The sequence below is a fragment of the Engystomops pustulosus genome, chromosome 4 (assembly GCF_040894005.1).
Source record: "Engystomops pustulosus chromosome 4, aEngPut4.maternal, whole genome shotgun sequence".
NCBI lineage: Eukaryota > Metazoa > Chordata > Amphibia > Anura > Leptodactylidae > Engystomops > Engystomops pustulosus.
In genome coordinates this window covers 212962356-212977297 of record NC_092414.1, presented here as the reverse complement: position 1 = coordinate 212977297, position 14942 = coordinate 212962356, and the positions used below count along the sequence as shown (strand labels likewise).

Below are 14942 nucleotides of genomic sequence, written 5' to 3'. Positions count from 1 at the left end.
AGCTGCTTTAGAGTCAATACTGAGTCCTTTAAAGGTCCCAGGATTTGTGTCTTTGGGTCCCTACAGATTTCACTACAGATTGCTTATCTCAGCTGCTCCTTGCCTTAGTCCTGCAGAGTCATTGGGGGTAGTTATTATACCCGGGCGCTCGTGCATCTGGTGCAGAAGCCCTGATAAATACCCCCCGCCCCACCAATGTCTTAGATACACTTCAAGACTTCCAGCTTTAGGTTTCTCCTTTAGTTACTTTTCTTAGTACCCTACTAAATGCTTGTTTTAACTACGTCCTTAGTTTTCCTGCCTAAATTGATAGCCCAAGGGTGGGTAATCCAACATGCTCTATTTCATAGAAAGCTCCAGCATGAGATGTTCCCTGAGGGCTCCCACCCCAACGATCCTGCTTTAGATATGTTTCCCTTTGAGCTATCAGCTTTCTGTATCCTCCAGGGCTTATTACTGTAAGTAGCCATAAAGGTGCTCTATAGAGTCCCTGCCCTGGTAGGCAAATAGAATACTAAAAAGTAAATCCGCTTCTTAAGCAATGTGTGGCTCAGGTGTCACCCGAGGTTCTGCCCAAAATGCCACCTACAATTTCTGTCTGAAGCCTACCTTAGATTTCCTCCACACATCTTGCCCCCAGTGTGCCCCAGATTGGCTGCTTTAGAAATCTTATTTTAGTGACTTAAAGTAAGTCTACGAAATTTCTAAAGGACTCGTAGAGTTCCTGTCTGAGTGCCCCCTCAATGCCCTCCTTTAATACCCCTGAGTGCCTCTACTTATGTGCCTCTACTTATTTGGTGCTCAAAAGAGTTCCTGTCCTTGGTGACCTTCAGGCCCATTGGGTTATAGTTTCCGACACTTCCTACAGTTCCTGTAGAGTGTGCTTCCCTGGTATTCCTTGGACCTAATGGTAGGAACGAGGGAAGCCACACATGACCTTCAGAAAAAACAACCAAATTGTCGTCCATGTGAATGAATTGCTCAGAGTTTATCTTCCATTGCTCAAGTTCATGGGACTCACTGCGTTCTTCACCTGTAGAGATTGAGCTTGTAATTCTGACCGTATGGAATATAAGGCCCTTACCGGAAGTGACTATGCGGGTCGCCCATGATTTATCTGTACATTTCAATTCTTTGTGCATGAACTTGGGACCAGCAGGTGGAAGGCGCGACCACGCGGCACAGCCATTGGCACTATGCAAATACGATTATCATCTTGGACTTACAAGCACTGAGGTCCATCTTGTCCCTTGATCTGGCAGTTGCCATGGGGAGCACAGTCCACAAATTTAGGCGAGTTGGGTTCACACTGGGACAGGCAGGCCAGGCCGTCTTTGTCCACCACTGGGCTGAAGTATTGTATAACTGTTGGTGAGATTTTGGTACCACATCTCTCTGAGGAGGAAAGAGGAAATGGAGGAACAAATTCAATATATAACTAATAATGAGCACATAGATAGATACGAGAAATAGATATGAGATAGATAGATAGATAGATAGATAGATAGATAGGAGATAGATAGATATGAGATAGATAGATAGATAGATAGATAGATAGATAGATAGATAGATAGATAGATAGGAGATAGATAGATAGATAGATAGATAGATAGATAGATAGATATGAGAAATAGATAGATAGATAGATAGATATGAGATAGATATGAGATAGATAGATAGATAGATAGATAGATATGAGATAGATAGATAGGAGATAGATAGATAGATAGATAGATAGATAAATATGAGATAGATAGATAGATAGATAGATAGATAGATAGATAGATAGATATGAGATAGATAGATAGATAGATACGAGAAATAGATATGAGATAGATAGATATGAGATAGATAGATAGATAGATAGATAGATAGATAGATAGATATGAGGTAGATAGATAGATAGATAGATAGATAGATAGATAGATAGATAGATAGGAGATAGATAGATAGGAGATAGATAGATAGATAGATAGGAGATAGATAGATAGATAGATAGATAGATAGATAGATAGATAGATAGATAGATAGATAGATAGATAGATAGATAGATATGAGAAATAGATATGAGATAGATAGATAGATAGATAGATAGGAGATAGATAGATAGATAGGAGATAGATAGATAGATAGATAGGAGATAGATAGATAGATAGATAGATAGATACGAGAAATAGATATGAGATAGATAGATAGATAGATAGATAGATAGATAGGAGATAGATAGATAGATAGATAGATAGGAGATAGATAGATAGATAGATAGATAGATAGATAGATAGATAGATAGATAGATAGATATGAGAAATAGATATGAGATAGATAGATAGATAGATAGATAGATAGATAGATAGATAGATAGGAGATAGATATGAGATAGATATGAGATAGATAGATAGATAGATACGAGAAATAGATATGAGATAGATAGATATGAGATAGATAGATAGATAGATAGATATGAGGTAGATAGATAGATAGATAGATATGAGATAGATAGATAGATATGAGATAGATAGATAGATAGATAGATAGATAGATAGATAGATAGATAGATAGATAGATATGAGATAGATAGATAGATACGAGAAATAGATATGAGATAGATAGATAGATAGATATGAGATAGATAGATAGATAGATAGATAGATAGATAGATATGAGATAGATAGATAGATACGAGAAATAGATATGAGATAGATAGATAGATAGATAGATAGGAGATAGATAGATAGGAGATAGATAGATGTGAGATAGATAGATAGATAGATAGATAGATAGATAGATAGATAGATAGGAGATAGATAGATAGATAGATAGATAGATAGGAGATAGATAGATATGAGATAGATAGATAGATAGATAGATAGATAGGAGATAGATAGATAGGAGATAGATAGATGTGAGATAGATAGATAGATAGATAGATAGATAGATAGATAGATAGATAGATAGATAGGAGATAGATAGATAGATAGGAGATAGATATGAGATAGATAGATAGATAGATAGATAGATATGAGATAGATAGATGTGAGATAGATAGATAGATAGATAGGAGATAGATAGATAGATAGATAGATAGATAGATAGATAGATAGATAGATAGATAGATAGATAGATAGGAGATAGATATGAGATAGGAGATAGATAGATATGAGATAGATAAATAGATAGATAGATACGAGAAATAGATATGAGATGGAGAGATAGATAGATAGATAAATAGATAGATAGATACGAGAAATAGATATGAGATGGATAGATAGATAGATAGATAAATAGATAGATAGATAGATACGAGAAATAGATATGAGATGGAGAGATAGATAGATAGATAAATAGATAGATAGATACGAGAAATAGATATGAGATGGAGAGATAGATAGATAGATAAATAGATAGATAGATACGAGAAATAGATATGAGATAGATACTTGCCTTCTTCACTGAGTAGAATATTAGGTTTTATCTTGACAATCGAATTACACAGGGCTGAAAAATGAAAAAAAAAACAAGAATTAGAACACTTGTACCTTCCTTTCCAGTTTAAAATGGACCTTCAAAATCTTTTAACTGGTTCTCTAGTCTGATACTGTTCCAGGTGGACTATAGTCACATCAGCCACATCTGCCATGAGGAAGGAGGTGATGATTCTGCCTCAGGCGGCACAGCCCTGAAGGAGGCGGCAGATCACCAGTAGCATGGACAAGTCAAACACGGGCAAGTTCATGCTACCAGAAAATCAATGACATCAGTGTCTATAAGAACTGACAGGCAGAGCAGTGCAGCACCCGTCCATCTGCACCGCTCTGCATGATGACACAGAAGATGCTCTGCCGAGAGAAGAGGAGGAGAGACTGCAGCAGCCGGGGAGCTCCGCAGGTGAGTATTAGTTTCATTATTTTTACTGAGGCTTGTATGTGCTGTCTATGGGGTTGGGTGGAGGATCTGTCCATGTATACCATCGATAGGGATTCAGGTTTTATATGCTATGCAGTTTATGCCTGTTATGGGGGTCCTGGCTGAAAATATTTGATGTGGGTGGGTCATGCCTAAATTTAAACTATCTTTGGGGGTCCCAGCTGTATAAACTCTGTATGTGTGTGGGGGGTCCTGCCTGTATATACCCTGTATGGGGAGTCCTGACTGTATATACTCTGTATGGGGGGGTCTGGCTGTATATACCCTGTATGGTGGGGTCCTGCCTGTATATACCCTGTATGGTGGGGGTCCTGCCTGTATATACCCTGTATGGTGGGGTCCTGCCTGTATATACCCTGTATGGTGGGGTCCTGACTGTATATACTCTGTATGGGGGGGTCTGGCTGTATATACCCTGTATGGTGGGGTCCTGCCTGTATATACCCTGTATGGGGGGGGGTCTGGCTGTATATACCCTGTATGGTGGGGTTTCTTCCTGTTTATACTCTGTATGGGTGGGATCCTGCCTATTTATACTCTGTATGGGGGGGAGTCCTGCCTGTAAATACCATATATGGGTGGGGTCCTGCCTGTATATACCCTGTATGGGTAGTCCTGACTGTATATACTCTGTATGGGGGGTCCTGCCTGTATATACCCTGTATGGGGGAGTGGTCCTGGATGTATATACCCTGTATGGGGGGGGGGGGGGTTCCTGCCTGTATATACCCTGTGTGGGGGGGTCCTGCCTGTATATACCCTGTATGGGGGAGATGTCCTGCCTGTATATACCCTGTATGGGGGAGTGGTCCTGCCTGTATATACCCTGTATGGGGGGGGGGGGGGTTCCGGCCTGTATATACCCTTTATGGGGGAGGGGTCCTGCCTGTATATACATTGTATGGGGGGGGGGGGGGAGTTCCAGCCTCTATATACCCTGTATGGGGGAGGGGTCCTGCCTGTATATAGCCTGTATGGGGGGGGGTTTCCAGCCTGTATATACCCTGTATGGGGGAGGGATCCTGCCTGCATATACCCTGTATGGGGGGGGGGGGGTCCTTCCTGTATATACCATGTATGGGGGAGGGGTACTGCCTGTATATACCCTGTATGGGGGGGGGGGGGTTCCAGCCTGTATATAGCCTGTATGGGGGAGGGGTCCTGTCTGTATATACATTGTATGGGGGGGGAGTTCCAGCCTGTATATACCCTGTATGGGGGAGGGATCCTGCCTGCATATACCCTGTATGGGGGGGGGGGTCCTTCCTGTATATACCATGTATGGGGGAGGGGTACTGCCTGTATATACCCTGTATGGGGGGGGGGGGGGTTCCAGCCTGTATATAGCCTGTATGGGGGAGGGGTCCTGTCTGTATATACATTGTATGGGGGGGGAGTTCCAGCCTGTATATACCCTGTATGGGGGGGGGGGTTCCTGCCTGTATATACCCTGTATGGGGGGGGGGGGTTTCCTGCCTGTATATACCCTGTATGGGGGGGGGGGTTCCTGCCTGTATATACCCTGTATGGGGGGGGGTCTCCTGCCTGTATATACCCTGTATGGGGGGGGGTCTCCTGCCTGTATATACCCTGTATGGTATATAGAATCGTCATAGTCACTGGTGAAGGGAATTCTAGCTTCCACTTACCCAGGAAACTCTCAGATATTTGGGCATAAACAATAGGAGCATAGTAGTATCTTCAAAAATATCTGGATCCTGTCTCTAAGACCACAGCCAGTACATGGGAATAAAAAATGCTTCACACTGTATTTTATAACTAAACATGATCCTAAAGGAGGTTGTTGTTCCAGAACTTATAATACTTACGTTCAGGTGGACACTTTGTCCTGAGCTCTTTTTCAACATTATCCAAGATTTCTCGATACTGCTCCTGCACGGAGCTTGACTCATTATATGCTATGTCCAGAAATACTTGAGTTTCAATTTCCAGCGGAGTCTTGTTGCTTTATGATAGATAAGAAAAGTGGAGGAAGTCTTTATTATTAAAGGTCATTCTCTATAGAGAAGTTATTACTGATGACAATGGGTCCTAGATATCAGTTCTTTATTATACCAAAAATAGCTCCGGATATCCGAGCATTTAAAATGTTGGAAAATCCCTTTAACTATGACTGCTATGGAATGATAGATATTAAAAAATTGCAACTCGAGGTCACACAGAGGTCCACAGAGTAAGGGGCTTCACTCTACGTATATTACACCTCAAGAACAACACAAACCTAAGGAGGCACATCATATCGCCAATGTTTTTTTCTGGGCCAAATTTTTTGAAAAAAATCTGATATTTTTCTTCATGTAGATTTTTGAATAAGACTGATTTTGGGTGGGGGGACTTTCTGTTGTCCAATCGGTCCAGCTGTCTCGCTGTTGTCCAATCGGTCCAGCTGTCTCGCTGTTGTCCAATCGGTCCAGCTGTCTCACTGTTGTCCAATCGGTTCAGCTGTCTCACTGTTTTTCAATTGGTCAAGCTGTCTCACTGTTGTCCAATCAGTCCAGCTCTTTCACTGTTGTCCAATCGGTCCAGCTGTCTCACTGTTGTCCAATCGGTCCAGCTTTCTCACTGTTGTCCAATCGGTCCAGCTGTCTCACTGTTGTCCAATCGGTCCAGCTGTCTCACTGTTGTCCAATCGCTCCAGCTTTCTCACTGTTGACCAATCGGTCCAGCTGTCTCACTGTTGTTCAATCGGTCCAGCTGTCTCACTGTTGTCCAATCGGTCCAGCTGTTTCACTGTTGTCCAATTGGTCCAGCTGTCTCACTGTTGTCCAATCGGTCCAGCTGTCTCGCTGTTGTCCAATCGGTCCAGATGTCTCACTGTTGTCCAATCAATCCAACTGTCTCACTGTTGTCCAATCGGTCCAGCTGTCTCACTGTTGTCCAATCGGTCCAGCTGTTTCACTGTTGTCCAATCGGTCCAGCTGTTTCACTGTTGTCCAATCGGTCCAGCTGTCTCACTGTTGTCCAATCAGTCCAGCTCTTTCACTGTTGTCCTATCGGTCCAGCTCTTTCACTGTTGTCCTATCGGTCCAGCTTTCTCACTGTTGTCCTATCGGTCCAGCTGTTTCACTGTTGTCCTATCGGTCCAGCTGTTTCACTGTTGTCCTATCGGTCCAGCTGTTTCACTGTTGTCCTATCGGTCCAGCTGTCTCACTGTTGTCCAATCAGTCCAGCTTTCTCACTGCTGACCAATCGGTCCAGCTGTCTCACTGTTGTCCAATCAGTCCAGCTTTCTCACTGTTGACCAATCGGTCCAGCTGTCTCACTGTTGTCCAATCGGTCCAGCTGTTTCACTGTTGTCCAATCGGTCCAGCTCTTTCACTGTTGTGCAATCGGTCCAGCTGTTTCATTGTTGTCCAATCAGTCCAGCTTTCTCACTGTTGACCAATCGGTCCAGCTGTCTCACTGTTGTCCAATCAGTCCAGCTCTTTCACTGTTGTCCTATCGGTCCAGCTGTTTCACTGTTGTCCAATCGGTCCAGCTGTTTCACTGTTGTCCAATCGGTCCAGCTGTTTCACTGTTGTCCAATCGGTCCAGCTTTCTCACTGTTGTCCAATCGGTCCAGCTGTCTCACTGTTGTCCAATCAGTCCAGCTGTCTCACTGTTGTCCAATCGGTCCAGCTGTCTCACTGTTGTCCAATCGGTCCAGCTGTTTCACTGTTGTCCAATCGGTCCAGCTGTTTCACTATTGTCCAATCAGTCCAGCTGTTTCACTGTTGTCCAATCGGTCCAGCTGTCTCACTGTTGTGCAATCGGTCCAGCTTTCTCACTGTTGTCCTATCGGTCCAGCTGTTTCACTTTTTTTCAATCGGTCCAGCATTCTCACTGTTGTGCAATCGGTTCAGCTGTTTCAATGTTGTCCTATCGGTCCAGCTGTCTCACTGTTGTCCAATCAGTCCAGCTTTCTCACTGTTGACCAATCGGTCCAGCTGTCTCACTGTTGTCCAAATGGTCCAGCTGTTTCACTGTTTTCCAATCGGTCCAGCTGTCTCACTGTTGTCCAATCGGTCCAGCTGTCTCACTGTTGTCCAATCGGTCCAGCTGTCTCACTGTTGTTCAATTGGTCCAGCTGTCTCACTGCTGTCGCATTGTTGGCCAGTTATCTTCAGGGTGAGTGCATGCAGAACCAATAACATAGCAAAGAAAAAACAGGTGCTGAGTCCATTTCCTATGCTGAAGATCTAGACAAGACCAGTGATCACATCAAGATGCAGAAGAAGCCAGACTCGTGCTTTGATCAATGCAGTGTCACTTTACAAAGGTATCTGTCCTGATCCTCAGCCTTCTGACCAGGTAAAACTTGTCCTCCTGCTTTCAGGAGAACATGAGCAAGACACGGACTCCTCCCCAAGCATGACATCATCAAAGGTCCTTTACTATGTCAAAATCATCTGTACTTTGCTTGTATTAATACAGTACACAGATGATGGTCCTCCTAGTAAAGTATAGTAAAAGTAAAGTGAACAAGTTACGGTATTAATAATTCTCAAAATGGGAAAAATTATTTAAGAGGGTTTGGGGCTTATGATGAATCGGTTATCACCACTTGGGTTCTTTTGTTGGCCAAGTGACCAAACTGTATTATTTTGTGGTAAATCATGAAGCAAGGACCATTCCAAATATATTATGTATCATTTCTCAAGACTTACATTATATTTTGAATTTTATGACTTCCATCAAACCCCTCGAGTAATGATCGCATCTGTAGGATAAGAGAAGGAGATGTAAGTGGGCGGATTACTACCCAGACATCCACATCAAATAGATTGCCTGATCGGCAACTTACCATGTTATTATACTCCACAATAAATTCCTTATATTTTTCTGATGATACATCGGCCAGGTCACTGTGGTAAGTGTAATTCATGGTCAGTGTCACTCCCACTGTTGCAGTGTAATATTTTCCTAAAAAGAATTATAGTGGAGGTGACATGGCTGGAGAACCTGGTGTGAAGACATCCATGGATTGGTGATACAATTCAGCCATTGCCATGGGGTGACAACACAACTACTATTATGGAATGGCACAACAATTGGGATGGAATTACTTACCTATTGGAATCCTGTCTCTGATGTTTTGACACCTGGTTCCATCTGTGAACTCCGGACAAGTACATCTCACTCCATCCGAGATCCCTCCATTCTCACATTTCACTGGAAAACAAAATCATTCAAGATTCATTTCACCACCCGAACCAAAATAACATCAACAAAGATGGATCACAACGACCAAAGGGCTACGGAATCAATGGTTTTCCTTATAGACTTTAACTTCTAGAGCTTCCACTCTATGACACCACTCAAAAGATATGTGGGTCTTAGAGGACAAATTCCACAAATGGAGAGACTGAGGTTCGGTTTTGCTTTGGTCCTATAGAGCAGTGCTCCACCAAACGTCACTTCACTTGAGTTGGAAAAACAAAGAAGTGGGTCCCTAGTGCTACCGTACCCTTCATTCTTAGAATGGTAGAAGTCCCAACTAGTATCAGTCTGGATACTAGTTTTGGGGATCATCCGGCCAAGGTTGTTACCAAATACATCACCCCAGAGGTCTAAGACAAGACGCCTCTATTTGGAACCAGGAAACCCCACTCTAACACAAGTCCCCGTGATCTGATTACCAACAATTGATTCTTTGTTCTAAAGATATGTCATCAAGAGTTATGGATCTTCCCTTTAAATTGTCCCACAAAACCAATATAACAATTTAAAGAGATGATCCGCTCCGATGAGATCTCCGTTTATGGGATCAGCCTCTGTCTCATCGTTGCCCTTTACTCCAAATTCCAAAGTCAAAAAATCTCTGACGTCAAGTGACGCCGATGAGATTGTTGATGCCTTTGTTTATTACAGTCCATAGGCAATAATACAGATAACAGGATGACTGTATAACCAGCATATAATAGCACGGAAGACACATACGTGTAATATACATAAGAGGAGCAATGACTTACATGGAGTAGTGGTCTGGCCCGCTGGAAAGGAGAGAAGGGAGAGTTGTGAAGACTGAGCAAAAAAACTTATTATACAGGCAAAAAATTACTAAAATAATTGACTAAATGGAAAGAAAATTCATTATTTTAAAATTTTTTATCTAATTGATCTATTAAAAAATATATTTTAAAAATCTAAAGTGCAACACAATCCTCTCGCCAAACATGTGATTGAGGGTCATCGGATAAAGTGATAGACATTGGAGGAGGCAGATACTTACTCGTTTGCGCCTGGGCCGTAGCTGCCGCAACTACAAAGCAAGAAGATTATTAAGACTCGATCACCAAGCACAAAATCTTGTTAAAACACTGAAAGAAATTTCCAAAAGATGCCAAGCAACTAAAAATAAAATAAACTCAACGACAGATTCTACGTAAGACCGAGGACCCACATTGCAATTTCCGCCGCAGAATCACCCAATGCAAAAACTAAACTAAGTGTTTTTTTGAAATAGCTTGAAATCCACCCAAAAAATTGCTAAATAAATTTGGGCTTTAAATTTTTAGGCAGCACCATGGATAGAACTAGTAGTGGATTTATAATATAGGCGGTTTAGGTGGTAGCCCCAAGACATCTATGGGGCCCACCCATCAAATTCTATGCGGAGAAGGACCTTCACCCATAAAATCATTGCACATCGGTTACTGCTCTCAGTACACATGTACATAAGAGCCATTTCAGGTCCTCCAAAGGTCCTGAAACCAAAGATTGAAAGCAGCAGAAGGGACAGATCCTCCATTCCCAGGAAGCTGATTCTAGTACCAGATGTAGGAAGTGATTCCAGACTTGTAGGGGCTATAATATTCATACAGCCCAGGGCCCATCACAGTCTTAATCCGCCCCTGCATGGAACTTGTTTGCAACTAGATAGTGCAGTGAGACATCTGCTCTCATTGGGGCACATTTACTAAGAACAGTGCAGTCTGTAGTGTGCAGGGGGCACCAGATTCAGGATTTTTGACACACGTTCTTTATGAATCTGTCGCTTTCCTGCACTGCTTGGACAGATGGCACCACTTATTTTTGGTGCACCTTTAACATGGGGCGTGTGACACACTTCTGTCGGACTTTGGATGTTAAATCCGGCGCTCGGTCCAACTGAGCACTGGAACGGCCCACCCTAATTTGTGTTGCATGTTGGTTAGTGCAGCTGCGCCACAAAAGGGTCGTATGGATAAAAAATGTCGGGCGGACACTTCTTAAATACCTGTGCAACCCGTTTACACCTAACAGAATGTGCAAAGTCCGACAGAAAACTGGCGCAAGGCCCTGAGTCAATGGGGCTCATTCACCAACGGTCCGTCGGACGCATTTTCTTTGGGTTTCTTGACGATTTCCGTTTGGCGCCAAATTGCCCCCGCTTCGGCGACGGCTTGCGCGTGACAGAAATCGGGGGTGGGCCATCCGACAACCCAACGGATTCGGACAAACCGCGAAATTTAAATAAGGATTTGTGTCGCAAGATCAAGCACTCACATGCACCAGAGAGAGGAAGGTGAACTCCAGCGGACCTCGGGGCAGAAGCGACGGATGCAGGAACTCGGGAGCACGATCTTAGTGAGTTGCGGCTGACCCGAATCCTCGTCGGACAACTCACCGCGGGATCGCGACAGGACTGGGTAAGTAAATGTGCCCCATTTTATGCACACTGCATTTCCTGGCCTGAAACATCTATTTTCTATATTTTTTCAAATTGCACATTAGTGAATAAAAGTAGCTTAGAAACGATTAGCCCAAACTCTTATATATTAGAGTAGATCACATATTATTTCATATGTGAGGGTGAGGTGGTTACATAGGATGAAAAACATAGTCACGTAGTTTGTTTGGCTGAATAAGACACCAGTGTCATTTCAGTTCAGCCAATTATCCTGTAGCGTTAATCCAGAAAAAAGCAAAAATTTCATGAGGTAGAGGGTCTTTTCTTAGGAAAAAAAATTCCATCCAAATTTGGCATCAATATGAAAACGACAAGAAAGAAACTGTATGTGAACTAGGCCAAAGAATGGATGGATGGCACAAAGTCCATCTGTTTTCACTGACCCTTTGGACAATAGAAGTCATTCGGTAAGTAAAAAAAATGGACAGCTCTCTGATGGCATCCAAATGCTATCCATGAACGATGGATGGTTGCTAGAAACCTCTTGAAATGTATCAGTTTTTTTCACAAACTTAACATAGCTTCAACTCTTTCATTGAAAATGAACACTTGGATCCTAGTCAAATGCCAAACAGATGCAAATCGGCCAATGGTGGATTTTTTGGAACTGAGGTTTGGAATGTTTGTGGGCATCTAGACTTAGTTTTCTAGCCTTCTACTACATGACACTTTGCATTTCATAGCTTCTTTTTTTATAATGATGACCCCCCTGATCAAGATATTACTTCTCCGTTTTCCAAAATACCCAAATCCTTTGTTATAGAACATTACACTAAGACACTACATGGAGGAAATAGAAGGCATTATCCTTCCCCAGATCCAAGATAGGGGATAGGATCGGAGTGACACCTGGAGAGTGTTTGTAAGAAGGTTTCAAGAGTTTAGGTTTTGTTGAAGATGAAATATGGTGTTTGGTCTTCTGGTCTGAACTGAATGTTCCTGGTTGTGGATCGTGAGTGGAGGAATTGTCAGAGGAGACTATAACCCTTACTCATGGATCGTGAGTGGAGGAATTGTCAGAGGAGACTATAACCCTTACTATAACATTCGCGATTAATGGTTCGAAACCCTAAGCACCTCCTGCAGTTTTCAACTCAAAAACATTTCTCCAATAATAGTAGCAGATGCTCACATAATCTCATGGACAACTACATCATCCTTCTTTGTGACCTCCCATATAACACTCTTATCCACCATTTCACTTCTACTTCATCTTTCTCCTCTAATAATTCCTCCACTCACGATCCATGACCAGACCAGATGACCGAACACCATCTTTCATCTTCAACAAAACCTAAACTCTTGAAACCTTCTTACAAATAATCTCCAGGTGTCACTCCGATCCACTCCAATTCTTTCTACTCTTCATGTAATAATCTCAGGCTCGTCTCCCATACCTTGGAACTTGCTACCACAACAGATCTGAGTCCCATAACAATCAAAAACCTTTGAGAACAATTTAGAAACTTCTTCAGAAAATCTCTCAGAGTAAGCCTGCTTTCACATGAACAGCTACTATGGGGCTCATTTACTTACCTGTCCGAAGAGTTCACCCAAAGTGCATTGGTCCGACAATAATGCCCTGTGCCATGATGCACCAAGATCGTGCGCCCGATATCCTGCAAGTGTCGCTCTCCGCTCAGGTCCCAGGAGTTCACCTTCTCCTTTCTCATGCATGTAAGTGCATTGTCTCACGACACAAATTGAAAGTTAAATCCTGCGCTCAGTCCAAATTAGTTGGATTGACCGACAGCCTACCCCCGATCCCTAATACATGAAAGTCGCGCCACAATCAGATCCCATGTGACACAATCTCCAGTTAAATACCTGTCATAGCGGCACAAATCCCGAAAACGTCGGAAAACCCGAAGAAAGTGCGATCCGCGGACCCTTAATAAATAAGCCGCTATGTCTGTCACCCAATCCATTACTGAAATTAATTTTTTGTTATGCTGCATATTGTTACTTTCCTTTAGCTTTCTTAACATTCAATTCTATTTCAATGTTGACTCACATACAGTATCCCTTATTTTAGACAAAGCGTAACAAAGAATTTATAGCAAACATTACATTGAGATCACAGGTTTTTAGCTTTCTTTTTAAAAAGACATTGCTTTTGCTGCAGCTGCTTGACATTGAGCTCTCCTCATACCCAGAATACTATGTATCAGCCTAATACTCAGTGTAAGCCACAATGACTCCTTAGTTTCTGCCATGAAACCATTATTTTACCCGTGTCCATACATATGAGCCTAGTGTAAGAGACAAATGTATCCTAGAACACACTTACCTGTTAACAGGAACAAAAATCTGATCATCGTGGAGGTGAGTGTAGGACTCATGTCTTCGGTCAGTGACTAGCTCGCTCCCACAGAGAATGTGCCTGCTTCCCGGTTGGGATCATATCAAAGTAGCAAGTCTAGGACAATCATTAAGCTTCTTATCAGTGGAGAAGTGCGTAGAGCCAAGTCAATGATGTTTCTATTTATTGCTGCTACGTCCCACCTTCGTGTTTAGCCTTCAGGTAGAGGTCAACATCCAACGTGAGACATGTTTTACCACATTTATTACAGTTATCCATTACTCAGTACAATCAGCAGTGTTAGGGCCCCGGGATTCTATCCAGCACAGGACAGAGGCCGCGTGATCTTGAAATATCGGGAAAGACGGATTGTGTTCAAAACTTGACTTTTGAGGCCGTTGTTCAAGAAACTGAGACCAGTGCTAGACAGTAAATGTCATGTTACAAAGTTCATACATTTAGGGACCTATTAAAACTGACATGGGCCTTAGGATGTATGAAAATTGTTGGGGCTCCACAAGTATCCTTGTTTTTCAATATTTTGACTCTTATTTTCTACATACAGTGCCGGAACTAAGATCCTTTGGAAAGAAGAATGGTCCCTTCTGTGCGCTTTAAGTTCTACAGTGTGAGGACTTTTGGAGGCCAGTCAAAGGTCATGATAGGGCCCCTGTATACATGTTGGTTGAGAGCAGGAACGCATGTATGAGGATTTCATGGCTAAAGATCCCTGTGTTTATTATCTCTAGAGGCCAATATCAAACTTGGTGGTTGGTTTCGGTGACCTGGGCTGGTGCCCAAACTTTATAATCACCGACCGATTAATTGTCAGACTTCCCAAATAGAGACCCAAATGGACCTCTGGTGGGCCTAAACTCTAAGCCAATATTGGACTGGACTACAAAAGATGACATCCCAATGTGAAGGCTACAAGGGTCTCTTTTCATGTAAGGTAGGACACAAGAATATTTTGTCTGCTGGGCCCGTGTCCAACACTGCAAATAACAGGCAGCTTAACTAACCTAACCTGCTACACCATAAAGG

At 42.5% G+C, this 14942-nt stretch overlaps 1 protein-coding gene across 1 annotated transcript; it reads right to left on the bottom strand.

Annotated features, from left to right (window-relative positions):
- Positions 1 to 1427: 1427 nt before the first annotated feature.
- Positions 1428 to 13993, bottom strand: LOC140128571 (mucin-12-like). Its single transcript, XM_072150269.1, has 9 exons — positions 13887 to 13993; positions 10157 to 10186; positions 9897 to 9917; positions 8995 to 9096; positions 8729 to 8847; positions 8592 to 8644; positions 5754 to 5890; positions 3442 to 3495; positions 1428 to 1438 (listed from the first exon to the last, which is right to left on the bottom strand). The coding sequence occupies exons 1-9, from the start codon at positions 13936 to 13938 to the stop codon at positions 1428 to 1430; spliced, it is 579 nt and encodes a 192-aa protein (XP_072006370.1). The 5' UTR covers positions 13939 to 13993.
- Positions 13994 to 14942: the final 949 nt, after the last annotated feature.